The 16,517-nt window shown below is 42.7% G+C and overlaps 4 protein-coding genes and 1 long non-coding RNA gene across 7 annotated transcripts; 1 reads left to right on the top strand and 4 right to left on the bottom strand.

The window, feature by feature from the left end:
• Positions 1 to 1,720: 1,720 nt before the first annotated feature.
• On the bottom strand, positions 1,721 to 2,634 carry LOC6575469 (pro-corazonin). Of its 2 annotated transcripts, none has more exons than XM_015168005.3 (3): positions 2,535 to 2,634; positions 2,189 to 2,405; positions 1,721 to 2,120 (listed from the first exon to the last, which is right to left on the bottom strand). In XM_015168005.3, exons 2-3 carry the CDS (start codon positions 2,383 to 2,385, stop codon positions 1,877 to 1,879), a joined length of 441 nt encoding a protein of 146 aa, XP_015023491.1. In that variant the 5' UTR covers positions 2,386 to 2,405; positions 2,535 to 2,634; the 3' UTR covers positions 1,721 to 1,876. The 2 variants fall into 2 exon arrangements, with proteins under 2 accessions (XP_015023491.1, XP_002001478.1); XM_002001442.4 differs by having other exon boundaries at positions 2,189 to 2,399; positions 2,535 to 2,615.
• A 770-nt stretch (positions 2,635 to 3,404) lies between these two features.
• On the bottom strand, positions 3,405 to 3,842 carry LOC116803713. The gene is made up of 2 exons (XR_004363763.2): positions 3,682 to 3,842; positions 3,405 to 3,625 (listed from the first exon to the last, which is right to left on the bottom strand). It is a non-coding gene; the product is annotated as an uncharacterized LOC116803713 (long non-coding RNA).
• A 231-nt stretch (positions 3,843 to 4,073) lies between these two features.
• LOC6575468 lies at positions 4,074 to 11,337 on the bottom strand. Its single transcript, XM_044007992.1, has 14 exons — positions 10,693 to 11,337; positions 9,632 to 9,745; positions 9,327 to 9,572; positions 8,672 to 9,270; positions 8,498 to 8,615; positions 8,279 to 8,435; positions 8,089 to 8,214; positions 6,154 to 6,563; positions 5,718 to 5,831; positions 5,413 to 5,658; positions 4,748 to 5,349; positions 4,564 to 4,681; positions 4,345 to 4,501; positions 4,074 to 4,283 (listed from the first exon to the last, which is right to left on the bottom strand). Exons 1-14 carry the CDS (start codon positions 11,093 to 11,095, stop codon positions 4,157 to 4,159), a joined length of 3,537 nt encoding a protein of 1,178 aa, XP_043863927.1. The 5' UTR covers positions 11,096 to 11,337; the 3' UTR covers positions 4,074 to 4,156.
• Positions 11,338 to 11,429: 92 nt separating this feature from the next.
• On the bottom strand, positions 11,430 to 12,084 carry LOC6575466 (DNA-directed RNA polymerase II subunit RPB9). Its single transcript, XM_002001439.4, has 2 exons — positions 11,982 to 12,084; positions 11,430 to 11,924 (listed from the first exon to the last, which is right to left on the bottom strand). Exon 2 carries the CDS (start codon positions 11,917 to 11,919, stop codon positions 11,530 to 11,532), a length of 390 nt encoding a protein of 129 aa, XP_002001475.2. The 5' UTR covers positions 11,920 to 11,924; positions 11,982 to 12,084; the 3' UTR covers positions 11,430 to 11,529.
• Positions 12,085 to 12,261: 177 nt separating this feature from the next.
• Positions 12,262 to 16,483, top strand: LOC6575465 (protein suppressor of hairy wing). Of its 2 annotated transcripts, none has more exons than XM_002001438.4 (7): positions 12,262 to 12,367; positions 13,115 to 13,987; positions 14,050 to 14,477; positions 14,540 to 14,672; positions 14,741 to 14,931; positions 14,993 to 15,117; positions 15,186 to 16,483. In XM_002001438.4, exons 2-7 carry the CDS (start codon positions 13,124 to 13,126, stop codon positions 16,199 to 16,201), a joined length of 2,757 nt encoding a protein of 918 aa, XP_002001474.2. In that variant the 5' UTR covers positions 12,262 to 12,367; positions 13,115 to 13,123; the 3' UTR covers positions 16,202 to 16,483. The 2 variants fall into 2 exon arrangements, with proteins under 2 accessions (XP_002001474.2, XP_015023487.1); XM_015168001.3 differs by lacking the exon at positions 12,262 to 12,367 and adding an exon at positions 12,610 to 12,806.
• Positions 16,484 to 16,517: the final 34 nt, after the last annotated feature.

Below are 16,517 nucleotides of genomic sequence, written 5' to 3'. Positions count from 1 at the left end.
TGAAAGCCACTTCTAGTTCCATAATGAGCTGTCTAAGCATTTGACTTAGTTGACTCATTCAGTATATTATACTATGGATAGTCATAGATTTTGAATAGATATTCATTGATTAAAATAGAGTGCAAAAAAGCAATTATTTCTGAATTAAACTGTACTTTCAAGAACCCCATTGTTTGTATTTGTGTATATGTGGCGTTAGCTCAGTGTTCTCCATCCCACACTGTAATAGTTCATTGAACGATTCGTTCAATTGAACAAAATGGCGCAACACAAAAGTTATGCCAATATCAACGGTTAATTAACTTGCTCACATAGCCGTTGGAAATGGCATCAAAACGGGTTTCCCATGTTGGCTTCAAACACCAACCACAGGTGGCGCCGCGCATATGCGTAAGTACACATACATATGTAAGCACAGACATCAACCTAGCAAAGGCAGAAACCCAGCGGTTTCAGAATTCCATATGGGATTCGAGTTGATGAAAATCTAGTTATGAGCCGCTTTCTGTATTCTAGCTGGCCAAGGCATTCTTCAACTCATTTAGATAAATAAAGCTATTAAGTTAGTGAAGATGATTTATGGTACACAGTGAAAAAAAAGTCTGTAAAATTTGATTTCAGTGTGTTTTATTTAAATTAAATAAATAAAAAGAGATTTTAGGAGCAATAACAGTATTCGGTATGATATTATATAGCTGATAGTATTCATTATACCCTGAACCCATTTTCAATGGGAAATCAGGATATAATGGTTTTGTTGAAATGTATTTAACAGGCAGAAGAAGGCGTGGCAGACCCCATAAAGTATATATATTCTTGATCAGGGTGACGAGCTGAGTCGATTTGGCTCTGTCCGTCTGTCTGTACGTCCGTCCGTCCGTATGTATGAGCGCGTCGATCTCAGAAGATATATGAGCTAGAGACTTGAAATTTTTTTTCATAGGTCCGTCCATATTTAGGAACGCGTCGATCTCAGGAGATATAAGAGCTAGAGACTTGACAGTGGGAAGTTTCTTAGGGCTACATGGTTGAGTACGGCTGCCATTAAGTAGAAGAAGAAGAATGACTCTATCACCAAATATCGACGATAATGCCAAAGCCTTTGCATATATTCAGCTTGGGCTCCGGCTCGTCCTTAGTTTTATGTGTTACTTCCATATTTTGTTCGGATATGCAGAGCCTTGGTTAACAGAACTCGTCATTTTACGGAAATATTCACCATCTGTTATTAATCTTAAATGTGTGGGTGCACTTTTGATAAGTAAGCATATATGTATTTTTTTTTTTTTTGAGCGCACTGAGGTAATCCGATTTAACTAAAATGAAGCTGTAATGCTTGAAGCAGCAAAAAGTGTCCCATTGGTCGGCTGAAACGAGCCCTACCTAGCGATGGGCTCAACATTTGAGCGCAACCTAGACTTTGAATGAAGGTCGCCATATATAAAGGTCAGCAGTTGCAGTGGAAAGTGAAGTGTGTGATTCTGCAGACTTTGAGGAAATACTTGGAGGAAATCCTTAAAGGAAATACTTAGAGAACACTTTTAAGAGAAATACTTGGAATCAATACTAAGAGGAAATAGACGAAATACTTAAAGGAAGTACTCAGAGGAAATACTTGATGGAAATACTAGCCCACTTGTACCTTTTGTCGGCTGTTTTGGTATACTAGTTAGTTTATCCATTTCCATTTCCATACTTCAAAAGGAAAATCTGAACGCAATAACGGTATTTTGTACCATTTGATACAGTTAATATATTTTTGTAGCACTTTTTGCTAACAGCAATAATAATAATAATAATGATGCTAATAATAATAATAATAATGCTAGTCATAATAATTCATCAGTAGATTGTGTTTTCCAACTAATTTCATCACTCAATGCTTTCCAAAGTCGACTGGCTCCACTGGATCAGCCACCGTTTCGTACAGCTCGTTTGATTGATGCTGATTGTCTCTGGGATACAATAAATTGTTGTCGTTGTTGTTGGCACTGGGTCTGGGTCTGGCATGAATGTTGAGATCTGTCGGATCGGGTCTATTCCCATTGTAGGCCAATCCATTGGCAAAGGAGTGATGCAGCAGGGCGTTACCCGCCAAGTGCTGCAGCTGCATCAAGCAACTAGTCAAGAAGATGGAGAAAAACAACCAATAAAAAGATCAATCAAAGTCAATCACGCAATCAGTTACCGTTCCAGTTTGATATCGCTGGGCTTCTCTTGCATTTCAAATGCATCCAACAGTCCCAGATTATGGCCAGTGTTCAGCAGAGCCGAGGGAGTGGCCCGTTTTCCATTGGTCCAACCGCGGGAATATTGGAAAGTCTGACCCATGCAGACCATTGAGAGGGTGAAGAGAAACAGCGGCAACAGCAGCAAGCGCAGCATGATTGAAGCTGGTTCTAAAGCTGACAAAATTAACGAAATTAATCAATATCAAAATATTTGTTTTCTGACTAATTCACAGATTGATAATTTTTAGCTCAGATTAAAGATTTAACGAGTGTAAGCCCTCTCAGTGGACCTTTCAGTCTTGCCTGCAATTCCGAAGATGAATCTGGCCAAACCACGCGCAACGAGGCTGAGGCAACGTCTGAGCTCTCGTGGCTCACACAACAGCTTTTATAGCCAAGGAAGCAGATTCCTGAAAACCCCATTCATGGCAATAAAAGTGGCTACCAAATTCGACAACGTAGGGGGGGCGAAGAGGTTGGGGGTCAGAGGTTGGGGCAAAAGAAGATTAACTGTGATTATTAGTTGCCAATTGTTTTCCATGCGTGGCCAAGGCGGCATTTAGCACCCAGTGGGGCCACGCCCACCACCAACCAGCACTTCGGCTGGCTGATCAAATTGAATGCATTTGCTGATTGGAATCCTTGCCAGCAGCCAGTAGTTGAAGTAAAAGTCAAAGTGAAGGAAGGGTTACGGCATCTGTTTTCTAGTACCCTGCATTTGATAATGGGTAAAGTCAGGGTAGTTTGTTTCAACAGTCAGTGGAATGAATCCTTCACAGATGGAACTTACAAATTAATTGGGCTAACAGTAAATTTCCAAATTTAATCCATTGTATGAAAATGATTTATGCGGAATATGAATGGTTAGCTATTAGATCGGATAAGTCCAACGATCATCAATCGTCCGGAGGGCCCTACGCGCAAATATCTCCTATATACAAACCATACTAAACGTGAACGAGAGCATTTAATCGATTTCCTTAAAGCATTTTTATCAATTTATGTATACACTCCTTTCTGTATGCAGGGTAGCTTATACGCTATCAACAACTGAAAGCTCTAAGTTATTTTTACTGCAAGTACATGGCCAGTAATTCCTTTGCCCGGCAGCAAAGACGTGGGCTTAGCTTAACCTAACTCACTTAACCAAAATAAAACCACAAATCTAGCAAATGGCTCATATATAAGTTATATATAGAACTTGTGCAATGTCTGTCTATGGGGAAAAGGTAGCGTATGTAGATTCGTATACGGTGATTCTAATTGGCTTATAGACTAGTAATCTCTGCGCCATTGGCAGCATTCGCCTGGCCATTGCCTTCGTTATTTTGGGCTAGTTCCACGGATTTCTTTTGCTCTTTGGACTTCGACGGCGCAACATGAAATAACAAAAGCTGCAAGAAGAAATCAGATTCTAGACAGATATTTATATCATGATTTGAAAACTTACACAAAGACCAGAACGTTGGGCACGTAGAAAATTTCGCCAAACAGAAAGCAGGCGCTTGGAAATGTGTCCTGAGTTTCATTATAGATCCGACTGTAAATGGGAAGAAATATGAATTTGGTGATGGAATCGATGATTCCAAAGATGGAATACAATTTGCCTAATATGGACAGTGTAAGCATAAGAAGACCATGGTTTGAATGCTCAATGCTTAAGAAAGTCGTACCTATTATAGTGGCCAAGAGAACTCCCACCGATTGGATGGTACTATAAAGAGCGACCTCATTACCAGTCCAGTCAGTACTTGGCCAGCTTGTATCGCGACAGATTGTTGATTAACTGAGATTAGCTATTGCAAAAAAAAAAAAGCACAACCCAAATAAAACCACAAATCGTAAGCGAATGGCGTATATATACAGTTATATACATAGCGTATGCAGATTCATATATAGATTCATATAGGGATATTCTAATTGGCTCATAGACTAGTAATCTCTGTGCCATTGGCAGCATCCGCCTGGCCATTGGCTTCCTTATTTTGGGCGAGTTCCACGGAATTCTTTTGTTCTTTGGACTTCCGATGACGCAACACGAAATAGCAAAGGCTGCGGAAAAATAACAAATTACAGACATTTGTAACATTTCCAAGGTTCCTTAAAAACTTACACAAAGACTAGAACATTGGGCACATAAAAGATTTCGCCAAACAGAAAGAAGGCGCCTGGAAATGACTCCACTGTATTTTGGTATATCATACTATAAATGGGTGGAAACATGAATTGGGTAATTGGTTCGATGATGCCAAAGATGGAATACATTTTGCCTGAAAAGCAGAATATAATAAGGGTAATTTAACCACATAAAGTCCATTGATTGAGAACTCACTTAGCTCATCTCCCTCCACAATTCTACTGCTGATGGTTTTGGTGGCAATGACTCGCAGAAGGGCAAACATGTCCACAGCACAGCCCACATAGAACCACGTCGTATTATTCGCAAAGGCCTGAGATATTAGATTAGATTAGATTTTCACAAGAATATATTTATTTCCATTTTCATGTTCACTTACAAGTATCGGACGCGAACAGACTATGGCCAGAGAGGAGAATATGGCAAGGGAGGCATCCGAGAACTTGAGCCGTTTGCTAAGGATGGCAGTCCCTATGTAAGTACCCAATATGCCCAGAAGTCCGTTGATTGTATTAAAAACAGAAAGCACAGTACCATTCCAATTCAACTTTTTTATAGTGAAGGGATACACAAAGTCACTTTCAGCAAAGGAGGGGCCCACGATTAGGAAAGTCGCCAGAACAAGCAGATTCAGTATAAGGCGTCCGTGATTCTTGCGCTTGATAAACGGAAATCGTAGGCATTCCTTCGCCAGGGTGGGATCAAAAAGTTCCTTCAGCAACGAAGGTTTCACTGCAGGCACAGGCGGAGGCTCCACTTTGGGTGGCTCCAGACGTGGCGTCAATTGGAAGTTAACATTCTTGCTAACGGGCAGCTCATCCAAGGCGGTTTGCTCATAGGCCATATTATCAGCAGCATGACCCTTAAGCTGGTTATCTGGCGTTTCCTCGGATGTTGTGGGCTTTGGCTTGATCTCCTTAAGGAATAGCATTATACAGAGAATGGCAATAATTTTGAAGACTACGGCAGAGGCAAACGAAGCTAAAACAATGAACAATGGAACTTTTAAAAATTAAGATTATGGAGGATAATTTATTAACCCACTTATGTAGCCAAGTATGTTGAGAAGATATCCACTGAAGACTCCCAGTAAAGGAAGTCCGTTTAAAAACATTATAAAGATGCCAAACCGGGAGACGCGATCTTCCTCTGGCGTGGCTATCGTCATATAGCTATACATCGCCATTACACAAAGTGTCTGACCGCCACAGACCGCGGGCACAATCGCCTCCAAGTACATTCCGAACTCCATGGGCAGACTATCGAAGAATATCGCCGAAATGATTAGACCTGCAAAGTACTTCACATTAATCTAAACTGCATATCAATGAGTTTCATGGAGCACTTACAGATAAATGATACAGCTTCGCCCACGATGGGTATAACCATGCATGGTTTGCGCTTGTTGAATTTGTCCGCCCAGCCTCCGGCGAAAAGCATGATAATCAATGTAAATATGGCGGCTAAGGGATAGATAAGAATGAGAACTCAATACATCTCTGGAAGTACATTAAGAAAAGGTTTAGTTTAGATTTGAAACTTGATATGCCTCTACTTGTCGCCCTGATCACGAATGGAAATATTTCATGGGGTCTGTTTCATACATGCACACACACAGTCATACATTCAGACATGATTTCCTACAATCTAACAAAGATATTATACCCTGCTCTCGGTATAAAAGTAGAACCTGAATTTATGATTAAAGTTATGCGAATCGCTGGCCAAACTGGTTGCCCTTACGTAGACTATCTAATTGGCGATATTTAATTGTGTGATATTTACCTATGGGCGCACGCTTTCCCGAAACATCGGCGAACAGCTGCTGGACCTTACAATCGGCTTCGCAGACCGTATAATTGAGTCCCGTCAAATCCACGTCCAGCAAAGTTTGGTCCATCCAGGCGCAATCGTTAGTGTTTTCGAACTCATAGCTATCGCAATCGATGCCCAATTCCGCTTTATCCAACAAGGCCATGCAGGTGGCTTTGTTGTAGCCGAGGTTGACGCGACATGCCTTCTCCAGTGGAAGGTTCCTAATGGCTACATCGTTGAGTATGTTTGCCATTAAGTAGAAGAAGAAGGATAACTCGATGACCATGTAACGACGATAGCGCCAAATCTTTTGCAGATAATTCAACTTGGGTTCCGGCTCCGGCGCCGGCTCGACCGTAGTTTTATGTGCTATTTCCATATTTTATGAGAACCTCGACAACACGTTGCACTAAGCTCTAAGGTTGAACTGTCGTCTGATCAGTCAGAACAACGGCTCATAAATACGTGCGAAAAACTTGTTCAGTTAAATTGCTCGATTCTTTCTCTTCGTTTCGTTTCTGATAGATTTTAGAATTTTTGGCACTATGATGATGACGACAGTTTAATCTGCTTTCATTCTCGCTCGCCCACCTTCTCTTGATGAAGATTTGGGCACCGGTTTTATTTTCGAGCACTATTTAATTATTACAATAATTACTGTAAGTATAGCCAAGGTCGGCAATCGTAGACGGATTAGGAATTACCGTTTCTGCATTGCGCAATTTAATAAATTTACCTGAATTTGTTAAAACTGTTTCAGTAGTTAACACAATGGATATATTGTATATATATGTACCTACTACTTTGTTAGATATACATTTAACATGTGAAGAATCACATCTGAAACATATCCAATTAACGCCTACGTGTGCACACACACACATGGAAACAGCACATCGCAGCGCCGAGCTGCAGAAGCTACCTCAACAACCTCCAGCCAACGCTGAGCAGAAGAGCCGATCACTAGAAAAGAGCCCGTCCGAAGCAGCAGAGCCAGCCGTGGGGGAAACGACAACCAATCCTACTGCAGCAGAGGCGATGAGGCTGGGGGTTTGGGTGCTTGGACAGCTTTTATCGAGGCAGAAGAAGATTAACTGTGATTATTAGTTGCCAATTGTTTTCCATGCGTGGCCAAGACGGCATTTAGCACCCAGTGGGGCCACGCCCACCACCCACCAGCACTTCGGCTGGCTGATCAAATTGAATGCATTTGCTGATTGGAATCCTTGCCAGCAGCCAGTAGTTGAAGTAAAAGTCAAACTGAAGGAAGGGCTACGGCATCTGTTTTCTAATACCCTGTAAGCAATTGGTAATGGGTACAGTCAGCAGAAGTATAACTACGCTATTTTATATTGTTCGATTAACACAATGGAACCTTCACAGTTGTCATTCACAAACTATCATCCTTACACTTATCGATCATTATCGATTGGTGTCAGTTGGGTTTATGATGATAATCTATGCGGATTAAGTTCAACAAGCACTGGCCTGCAAGCAAATACCTGAAATACTGAAATCCATGCTGAGTTACCGTAAATGAAAATGAGCATAGGAGCATAAGCATAAAATGTACATGTATATATACACATATGTATGTATGCAAGTTGTATTAGGTAAAATTTACGTATATTGAATTCCCTGAATGATTTATGTACATACAATTTATACAGGGCAGCTTATAGTCTATCAACAACTGAAGACTCTCTCTAAGTTATTTTTATTGCAAGTACATCCCAGAAATTCCTTTGCCCGGTAGCAAAGACGTGGGCTTAGCCTATCCTAACTCACTTAACCAAAATAAAACCACAAATCTAGCAAATGGCTCATATATAAGTTATATATAGAACTTGTGCAATGTCTGTCTATGGGGAAAAGGTAGCGTATATAGATTCGTATAGGGTGATTCATAGACTAGTAATCTCTGTGCCATTGGCAGCATCCGCCTGGCCATTGCCTTCGTTATTTTGGGCCAGTTCCACGGAATTCTTTTGTTCTTTGGACTTCCGATGACGCAACACGAAATAGCAAAGGCTGCGGAAAAATAACAGATTACAGACAACATTTGTAACATTTCCAAGGTTCCTTAAAAACTTACACAAAGACTAGAACATTGGGCACATAAAAGATTTCTCCAAACAGAAAGAAGGCTCCTGGAAATGACTCCACTGTGTTTTGGTAGATCAGACTGTAAATGGGTGGAAATATGAATTGGCCAATCGGTTCGCTGATGCCAAAGATGGAATACATTTTGCCTGAAAAGCAGAATATAATAAGGGTAATTTAACCACATAAAGTCCATTGATTGAGAACTCACTTAGCTCATCTCCCTCCACAATGCTACTGCCAATGGTTTTGATGGCAATGACTCGTAGACTGACAAACATGTCCACGACGCAGGCCACATAGAACGACGTGGTGTCAGTGGCAAGAGCCTGAAGAAATAAAATTTTGATATGATTCCAGTTAAACCAATTCTAGGTGTACATACAAACATCACACGCGAACAGACAATGGCCAGGGCGGAGAGAGTTCCAATGGAGGGATCCGAGAACTTGAGCAACTTGCTAAGAATGGCAGTGCCTATGAAAGTACCCAATAGAGCCGCCAGCCCGGATAAGGTCAAAAAAATGGAGAAGTCATTGCCATTCCAATTCAACTTCCTCAGGGTGAAGCGATACCAATAGTCATTCTCAGCCGAGCTTGGGCCAATAGTAAGAAAATAGGCCAGAATCAGCAGAAGTAGTAGAAGGCGTCCGTTATTCTTGCGCTTGATCAACGGAAATCGTAGGCAGTCCACTACCAGGGTGGGATCAAAGAGTTCCTTCAACAAAGAACGTTTCACAGGCACAGGCGGTGGCTCCACTTTGGGTGGCTCCAGATGTGGCGTCAATTGAAAGTTAACATTCTTGCTAACGGGCGGCTCATCCAAGGTGGTTTGCTCATAGGCCATATTATCAGCAGCATGATCCTCCACCGGGTTAGCCGGCGCTTTCTCGGATGTCTTGGGCTTTGGCTTGATCTCCTTGATGAAGAACACGATATAGAGTATGGCAATAATTTGAAAGACAACGGCGGAAGCAAACGAAACTAAAAAAAAGAAACTAATGAAATGATGACTCTGGAAGATAATTTATCCAACCCACTTATGTAGCCAAATGTGTTGAAGAGATATCCACTGAAGGCCCCAAGAAGAGGAGCTCCGGTTAAAAACATAGCAAAGATGCCAAACCGAAAGATGCGATCCTCTTCGGGTGTGGAAATCGTCATATAGCTATAGATCGCCATCAAACAGAAGGTCAGACCGCCACATACCGCGGGCACAATCGCCTCCAAATACATTCCGAACTCCATGGGCAGACTATCGAAGAAAATGGCCGAAATTAGGAGACCTACAAAGTAGTTCATATAAATCTAATCTGCTCATAATCGAGTCCAATGGCCCACTTACAGGTGAACATTAAAGCTTCACCCACGATGGGTATAATCATGCATGGTTTGCGCTTGTTGTATCGATCCGCCCATCCTCCGGCGAAGAGCAGCACAATCAATGGAAATATGGCAGCTGAAGGATAGATAGAATATGGTATGATTATTCTTTATATCATATATATGTATATATATATTTATTTATTTGTACGTTCATATAAACGTACATGCATATGCATTCTATGCTAACTAATAAGCCGTTATGATATACCATACTAACTCAGATGATGATCATAGTATCGTAGATGATTACACGTTTATACTTTACATATTTCATCACGAAATCAATGGACATTCTGTTGACTCGTGCAATCAATCATATGTAAGTACCCGATGGACCACTTTAGTACAGTCTTCTTCTTCTCATACAAATGTCTACTCAGAGACAGAAATGCGAATCGAATTGGAATTTAATAGCTGCACAATGCCTAAGGCAATTTAATTTCTATTTTTCTGCTGCATAGCTGATGCAATAGTTGTCAATAAATGTTTTATTGTCATTTAATCAAATGACTTTATACAAAAATAACTGTCAATTTCTAATAACAATTTCTGAGGCATTGGCAATGACAATGACAGACACGTTAAGGCTAAAAATAAAAAAATTGCCAAAAACGTATAAAGAACAAAAATAAATAGAAACTAAAATGTGTAACGAACCGGTTTTTAATGAGAATAGTTAAGCGCGGAGTTTAAAATTTAGGTGTACGATAATAAATTATGTAAGCGAAAAGAATGCCAAGCATTTGTGAGAAATCAAATTCGTATTAAATTCTGAATGGGGACTGCCTAACATTATAGAAACTTATATGTATATTTATATGTACATACAAATAAACAGTAAACGTAGTATATGTATATGCTTACCGAATGAATGTTGATTTTATATAAAAGTAATAATAATAAAGCTCAGAACCTGAAGATATGATAAAGCTATGCGAATCGCTGGAAAAACTGGTTGCACTTGCTTTGACTACGTAATTGGCTAAATCATTAAGGTAAAAATAGATGTGTGAGATTTACCTATGGGCGCACGTTTTCCCGAAACATCGGCGGACAGCTTCTGGGCCTCCACTTCGGCTTTGCAGACCGTATAATTGAAGCCTGTCGAATAGACGTCCAGCAAAGTTTGGTCCATGGATGCGCCATCGGTAGTGTTTTCGAACTCATAGCTATCGCAATCGATGCCCAATTCCGCTTTATCCAACATGGCCATGCAGGTGGCTTTGTTGTAGCCGAGGTTGACACGGCATGCCTTCTCCAGTGGGAAGTTGGCCATGGCCACCTGGTTGAATACGGATGCCATGAAGTAGAAGAAGAAGAATGGCTCGATCACCATGTAACGACGATAGCGCCATAGTTTTTGCATATAATTCAGCTTGGTCTCCGGTTCCGGCTCCGCCGCTGTATCATTTGTTTTTGCCATGCTTGAAATCTATTTTTTACGCTTCTACTTCGATTCTCATGTTAAGCTCGCCAACACGTCGCGCCAAGTTCTAACGTTCAACTGTCGTTTGATCAGCTCGAGAAACGGCTCGAATGCGTACAAGAAACTTGTTTAATTAAATTGCCGATTCTTTGTTTTCGGTTCATATCGGTTTGATACACAGATATTGGAATTACTGTCACTGTGATGAGTGATGCGCCTAGCGTTTTGCATGCGAGAGAGCGTACTCCGCTCTCATTTCTAGCTCGCTCTCTCGATCACAATATCTGAATGCGAAATATTTGCGGTTGCATTAGGAATAACAGCTCTCAAATATACTTAAATTATAAACTTTATTATGAACTTAGAGCTATGCGTGCAAACAAAGCCAAGGTCGGCAGTCGTAGACGGAGTTGGCATTTCCGTTCCCGCTGTTATTCCGTCCAGCGATGAGTGCAGTTCTGATTGGTGCACACATAGTACAGTCGCATCTCCTCTTCGGCACGTCGGGTTTGCGCCTGGAAGAAAACGGCTTCGCGATGCGAGCATTTGGGGCATGCGTGGTCTTCAGTGCGCGGCAGTGTCGGATCGGATATCACATCGGGCACAATGTGAGTCAGTTCGTCGATTTCGTGCATAATCTTGTTCACATATATGCAATTGGAGTCGGCTTCCTGTTTGTAATCGCAATTGCGGCATGCATACATTAATGTTTTGTTGTCCTTGTCTTCTTTAGGATACAACATGTTGTTACATTCTTGACAGAAACGTATGCCTACAAAGCCGGGGCCTTCGGTATGTGCGGAGTCAAATAAGCCAGCCATTATATCTACAATAATTATAAATATTTTACGATAGTATTTCTTAAATATTTACACAAACTTACCTCGCTTTGTGTAGCTAGCAGCAATAGTAATGGCAAAATAACGATAGCTTACGATAAGTCTAATATCACTGTTATCGAATACTTACGCTTAAAAATATTTTAAAGTCGTAAGTCAGTCACTGTTACATTGTTGATTTATTGATATTGTGGATTTTTATTTAATCACTGAACTGAAATATGTTTACCAATTAAACAAACGTTACAAATTATAACAATATCTCGTTTGCTTGCACCTCTAGCAAAATAAATGAAAAATGCCTTTAAATTCATATCATATCTGGTCACTCTTATTTCGGCACAGCTGTTTGCCTGTCTACGAACATTGTGAATAGTCAGACGCTAACGCCATTGTGTACGCTTACGTGCCGTTGCACGAGCTGTAAACTGTGAGTGAATTGTATAAATAAGCGGATGCAAAAGTATTCAAATGTTTTTGTTTTTTTTTTTTTTAATTGAGAATTTGGCAAAGTAAAAGTATAAACACTTTGTCTTCAGTCAGTGTGAATAACAAAAACGAGTGTATGACAAACCTACGCTATCTCTCTCGCTCTCGCCAACTGTTTTGCCCATACATCTGTTGCATCTCGTTACAGTCGATCAGATCGACGACTTCAGACGACGTATGACTTTCATTGGCGCAAGTTTCACATTTAATTAGAGAAACTACACTGCTGTGTATGTGTCTGTGTGTGCATGCGTATTTTTGTAACGCAAATGTAAAATAAAGTCGAATTTAAATCGGCTAATTGGCATTGAGTAGTGTTGAAATTATTGTAGAAACGAGATTCCTTTAAAGCCGGCAATAAAAATATTCAATATTGAAAAGTATGCAACAAATTTCAAAATCTTATATTCGAATTATTTTCAACCCTAAATATATTTTTCACAAACAGTCACAGAGCGAGAGAACTTGTTGCGTTTCTTTTTCTTTTTGTCGTAACGAAGCACGTAGCGTGCTCTCGCTCGCTCTCGCTGTCGATCGGTGGCTAGCCGCCATTTTTATTGTGCGCTGCTTCTAGGCGTTGCTGACGTGACGCTCTGGCAAAGTGATCAATCGAAAATAATTCACGAGCCTGAAAGTAGGCTAACTTACGCAACGTCACTGATCCTTGGTGTCCTGCATCTTTTCACAGATATCGACAATGAGCGCCAGCAAAGATGCCGCCGGCGCAGCACCTGCCACCAGCAAAGAGGCGAGCACACCCGTCATCAGAGTAATGGACGTGGATAAAATGGTTTCGCTGAAGGCGAAGCGAACTGGCACACGAATGAAGCTACTCAACGATGTGGCCGCAAAGGCCACTCGACCCAAGCAGGAGAAGCGCACCAGTATCAAGATACTCAACAACGATGAAGCCCAGGGCAGCTCGAAATCCGGTGAGAAGCGTGCCACGCCCAAAGCTGCCAGTCCAGGTGTGAAAATACTAAACGAGAAGCGAATTGGCCCCTCTGCCGCAGCAATGGAAACGGCCAAGATAAAAACATCGCCCAGCAAGAAGAAGAAGATGGACCACTACGTCCTGCAGGCCATCAAGAGCGAGAACAGCAAAGCGGACAACACGACAAGTGTCGTGGTGGTCGAGGATGATGACACCATTGACTTCATACTGGCCGACGACGATGTTGAGCTCGGCGATGCCGCCAAAGAGAATGGCGAAGAGTTTGTGGTGTCTGGTGTCGAGGATGATGATGACGACGATGACGATGATGATGACGATGAGGATGGACCAGGCGGCGGTGCTAGCGGAACAAAGCGCAAGAGCGGCAACAGCAACAACAACAACGAGCTCAAAGAAATGGTCGAGCACGTGTGCGGCAAGTGCTACAAGACATTCCGTCGCGTCAAGAGTCTGAAAAAACATTTGGAGTTCTGTCGCTACGACAGTGGCTACCATCTGCGCAAGGCGGAGATGCTGAAGAACCTGGACAAGATTGAGCGCGACGCCGTAGTTATGGAGAAGAAAGACATCTGCTTCTGTTGCAGCGAGAGCTACGATACCTTTCATGTAACTGCAATTCCATTCCCAGTCTAAATTATACCTAATTGCCATTTGATATCCCTTTCCAGCTGGGCCATATCAACTGTCCCGACTGTCCCAAGTCGTTCAAAACGCAGACGAGCTATGAGCGTCACATTTTCATCACGCATTCAGAATTCAACGATTTTCCATGCTCCATTTGCAATGCCAAGCTGCGCAGCTCTGCTCTGCTGAAGTTGCACGAACAGCAGCACCAGTCCAGGGGCAAGCCCTTCGCCTGCAAGATCTGCGGCAAGGACTTTACGCGCTCGTATCATCTTAAGCGCCATCAGAAGTATTCTTCGTGCTCGGCCAACGAGAACGACACCATGAGCTGCAAGGTGTGCGACCGTGTCTTCTATCGCTTAGATAATTTGCGCGCCCATCTCAAGCAGCATCTGGGCACCCAGGTGGTGAAGAAGCCGGAGTACATGTGCCACGTGTGCAAGAACTGCTTCTACAGTCTGTCTACGCTCAAGTGAGTCGTCCTGAATGGACTGCTGTTCGCGTCAATATCTAATTCCCTTGTTACTCTTCCAGCATTCACATACGCACACATACGGGCGAGAAGCCGTTCGATTGCGATCTGTGCGACAAGAAGTTTTCGGCTTTGGTAGCCCTCAAGAAACACCGTCGCTATCACACGGGCGAGAAGCCTTATACCTGCACAGTGGTATGCAGCTGTTGTAAATGGAGTACTTCGAGTCCTGATTAATTCTTATTGTCCTTCTGCATTCGCAGTGCAGCCAATCCTTTGCGGTGAAGGAGGTGCTCAATCGCCACATGAAACGGCACACGGGCGAGCGTCCGCACAAGTGCAACGAGTGCGGCAAAAGTTTCATACAGGCCACACAGCTGCGCACGCATTCCAAAACGCACCTGCGTCCCTACTCCTGCTCCTTGTGCATTCAGAAGTTTAAGACAGAGAAACAGTAAGTGAGACGCAATCTATTCAATCTCTTATCAGTAGTTAAGCTCATACTCTTAACACAGGCTCGAGCGCCATGTCAAGGAACACTCGCGTCAGAAACGTCCCTCGTTTCCCTGCACGGAATGCACACGAAGTTTCCGCACCAGCGCACTGCTCAAGGAGCACATGGACGCTGGCGATCATTCGCGTAAGTTTCCTGATAATATCTCATGCAATGTCTGTCGCTTATTGATTTCGAATAATTGTGGAATACAGCTGCTAAGCCGACTCGGGCTAAACGTTCGGCCAAGGTGATCGAGCGCACGGACTGTGCCATTTGCGACAAGAACTTCGACAGCACTGACACTCTCCGTAATCACATACGCAATGTGCACGAGTGCGATCCGGATGATATTTTCGGCACAGAGCCCCCTGCCAAGCGCAAAGCTACCAAAAAGACCGTCGTGCTGGTCGATGACGAAGAGGAGGCGAACGAAGAGAAAGACCAGGATAAGGAAACGCCGGCTGCCAACACATCCGCTGGGTCACTCATCTCCAGCAAAACGGACGACAACGGAGTCGTGGTGCGTGAGTTCTTAGTGGATGAGGGCGATGGCAATGCTCAGACCATTGTGCTCGAGAACGAGGTGTACACCATATTGCCCTTGGAGGGTGCGGCCAGCACAGCCGAACCGACGGCTGAAGGCGGCGATGTCAAGGCCGAGTCCAAGGAGAAGCCACAGTCGGCTGTGTCGCCGACTGTCAAGAAGGAGCAGCGTAAATCCTTGGCCGCTAGCTTGGCCGCTGCAATTGCGGATAATCTGGATGACCCGTCCAGCGACGATGAGTTCAACGGCGAGGTTCTCAGTGAGGAGGATATTAAGTTGAAGGAGAACATTGCGAAACTGATCGATATGCTGGTCGATCCGCAGACACTCAAGAAGTACGACTGGCCCAACAGCTCCGAGGAGTCGGTGTTGTGCAAGGTCATCGAGAATTGTGGACACGATCTGGCCAAGGGCAGCGAAGCCTATGCCGAGTTGGACTACGGCAGTCGCATGCGTGAATACTGCAAACTCCTGTTCACTGTGGTCATTCACAATGATTCCATTAAGGCGCTGCTCAACAACTTTCCCATCGACGATGTTATTGAGTATGTGCTAGGCGATGAGGACCAGGACCAGGAGCAGGACCAGGATCAGGAGACAGACAAGGGCAAAGAGAAGGAGCATGATGGAGACAAATCGGACTCGGACAATAGACAGGATGAAGCTGACGCAGCTAAGGCCTAGCATTACTCTGCATCCTGTTTGTAAATACATGTAGAGGGTATTCACCAGTCGGGCAGCATGACATACAGTTCTTTATGCATGAAAAGGACAATAGCCTCCGCTGGGAAGTACCTAAATTATTTAATTTGTTTAAGCATGTTGGTTTCGGTTTGAACGCTAAGTGACCTTAAATAATGAACGATTATCATGTACCACCCACTGAACTGTTATTTACAATTTACATGCGATATTTCTATATACTATTTTTTTAAAAGCAATCTATTAAATATATATACACAAATATATGCATGTACATTCTCATTTGAGTCAATCTATA

Source organism: Drosophila mojavensis, unplaced genomic scaffold, assembly GCF_018153725.1.
Source record: "Drosophila mojavensis isolate 15081-1352.22 unplaced genomic scaffold, ASM1815372v1 contig_231, whole genome shotgun sequence".
Lineage (NCBI taxonomy): Eukaryota > Metazoa > Arthropoda > Insecta > Diptera > Drosophilidae > Drosophila > Drosophila mojavensis.
This window is presented reverse-complemented; position numbering and strand designations above follow the sequence as displayed.

Coding starts and splice junctions, on each gene's coding strand:
- LOC6575469 (XM_015168005.3), bottom strand. CDS start 2,385: ATGCTGCGCTTGCTGCTGTTGCCGCTGTTTCTCTTCACCCTCTCAATG. Junction 2,121..2,188: donor AGCGATATCAAACTGGAACG/GTAACTGATTGC, acceptor CTTCTTGACTAG/TTGCTTGATGCAGCTGCAGC.
- LOC6575465 (XM_002001438.4), top strand. CDS start 13,124: ATGAGCGCCAGCAAAGATGCCGCCGGCGCAGCACCTGCCACCAGCAAA. Junction 13,988..14,049: donor AGAGCTACGATACCTTTCAT/GTAACTGCAATT, acceptor ATCCCTTTCCAG/CTGGGCCATATCAACTGTCC. Junction 14,478..14,539: donor TACAGTCTGTCTACGCTCAA/GTGAGTCGTCCT, acceptor TTACTCTTCCAG/CATTCACATACGCACACATA.
- LOC6575466 (XM_002001439.4), bottom strand. CDS start 11,919: ATGGCTGGCTTATTTGACTCCGCACATACCGAAGGCCCCGGCTTTGTA.
- LOC6575468 (XM_044007992.1), bottom strand. CDS start 11,095: ATGGCAAAAACAAATGATACAGCGGCGGAGCCGGAACCGGAGACCAAG. Junction 9,746..10,692: donor GGGAAAACGTGCGCCCATAG/GTAAATCTCACA, acceptor TCTATCCTTCAG/CTGCCATATTTCCATTGATT. Junction 5,832..6,153: donor GGGAAAGCGTGCGCCCATAG/GTAAATATCACA, acceptor TCTATCCCTTAG/CCGCCATATTTACATTGATT.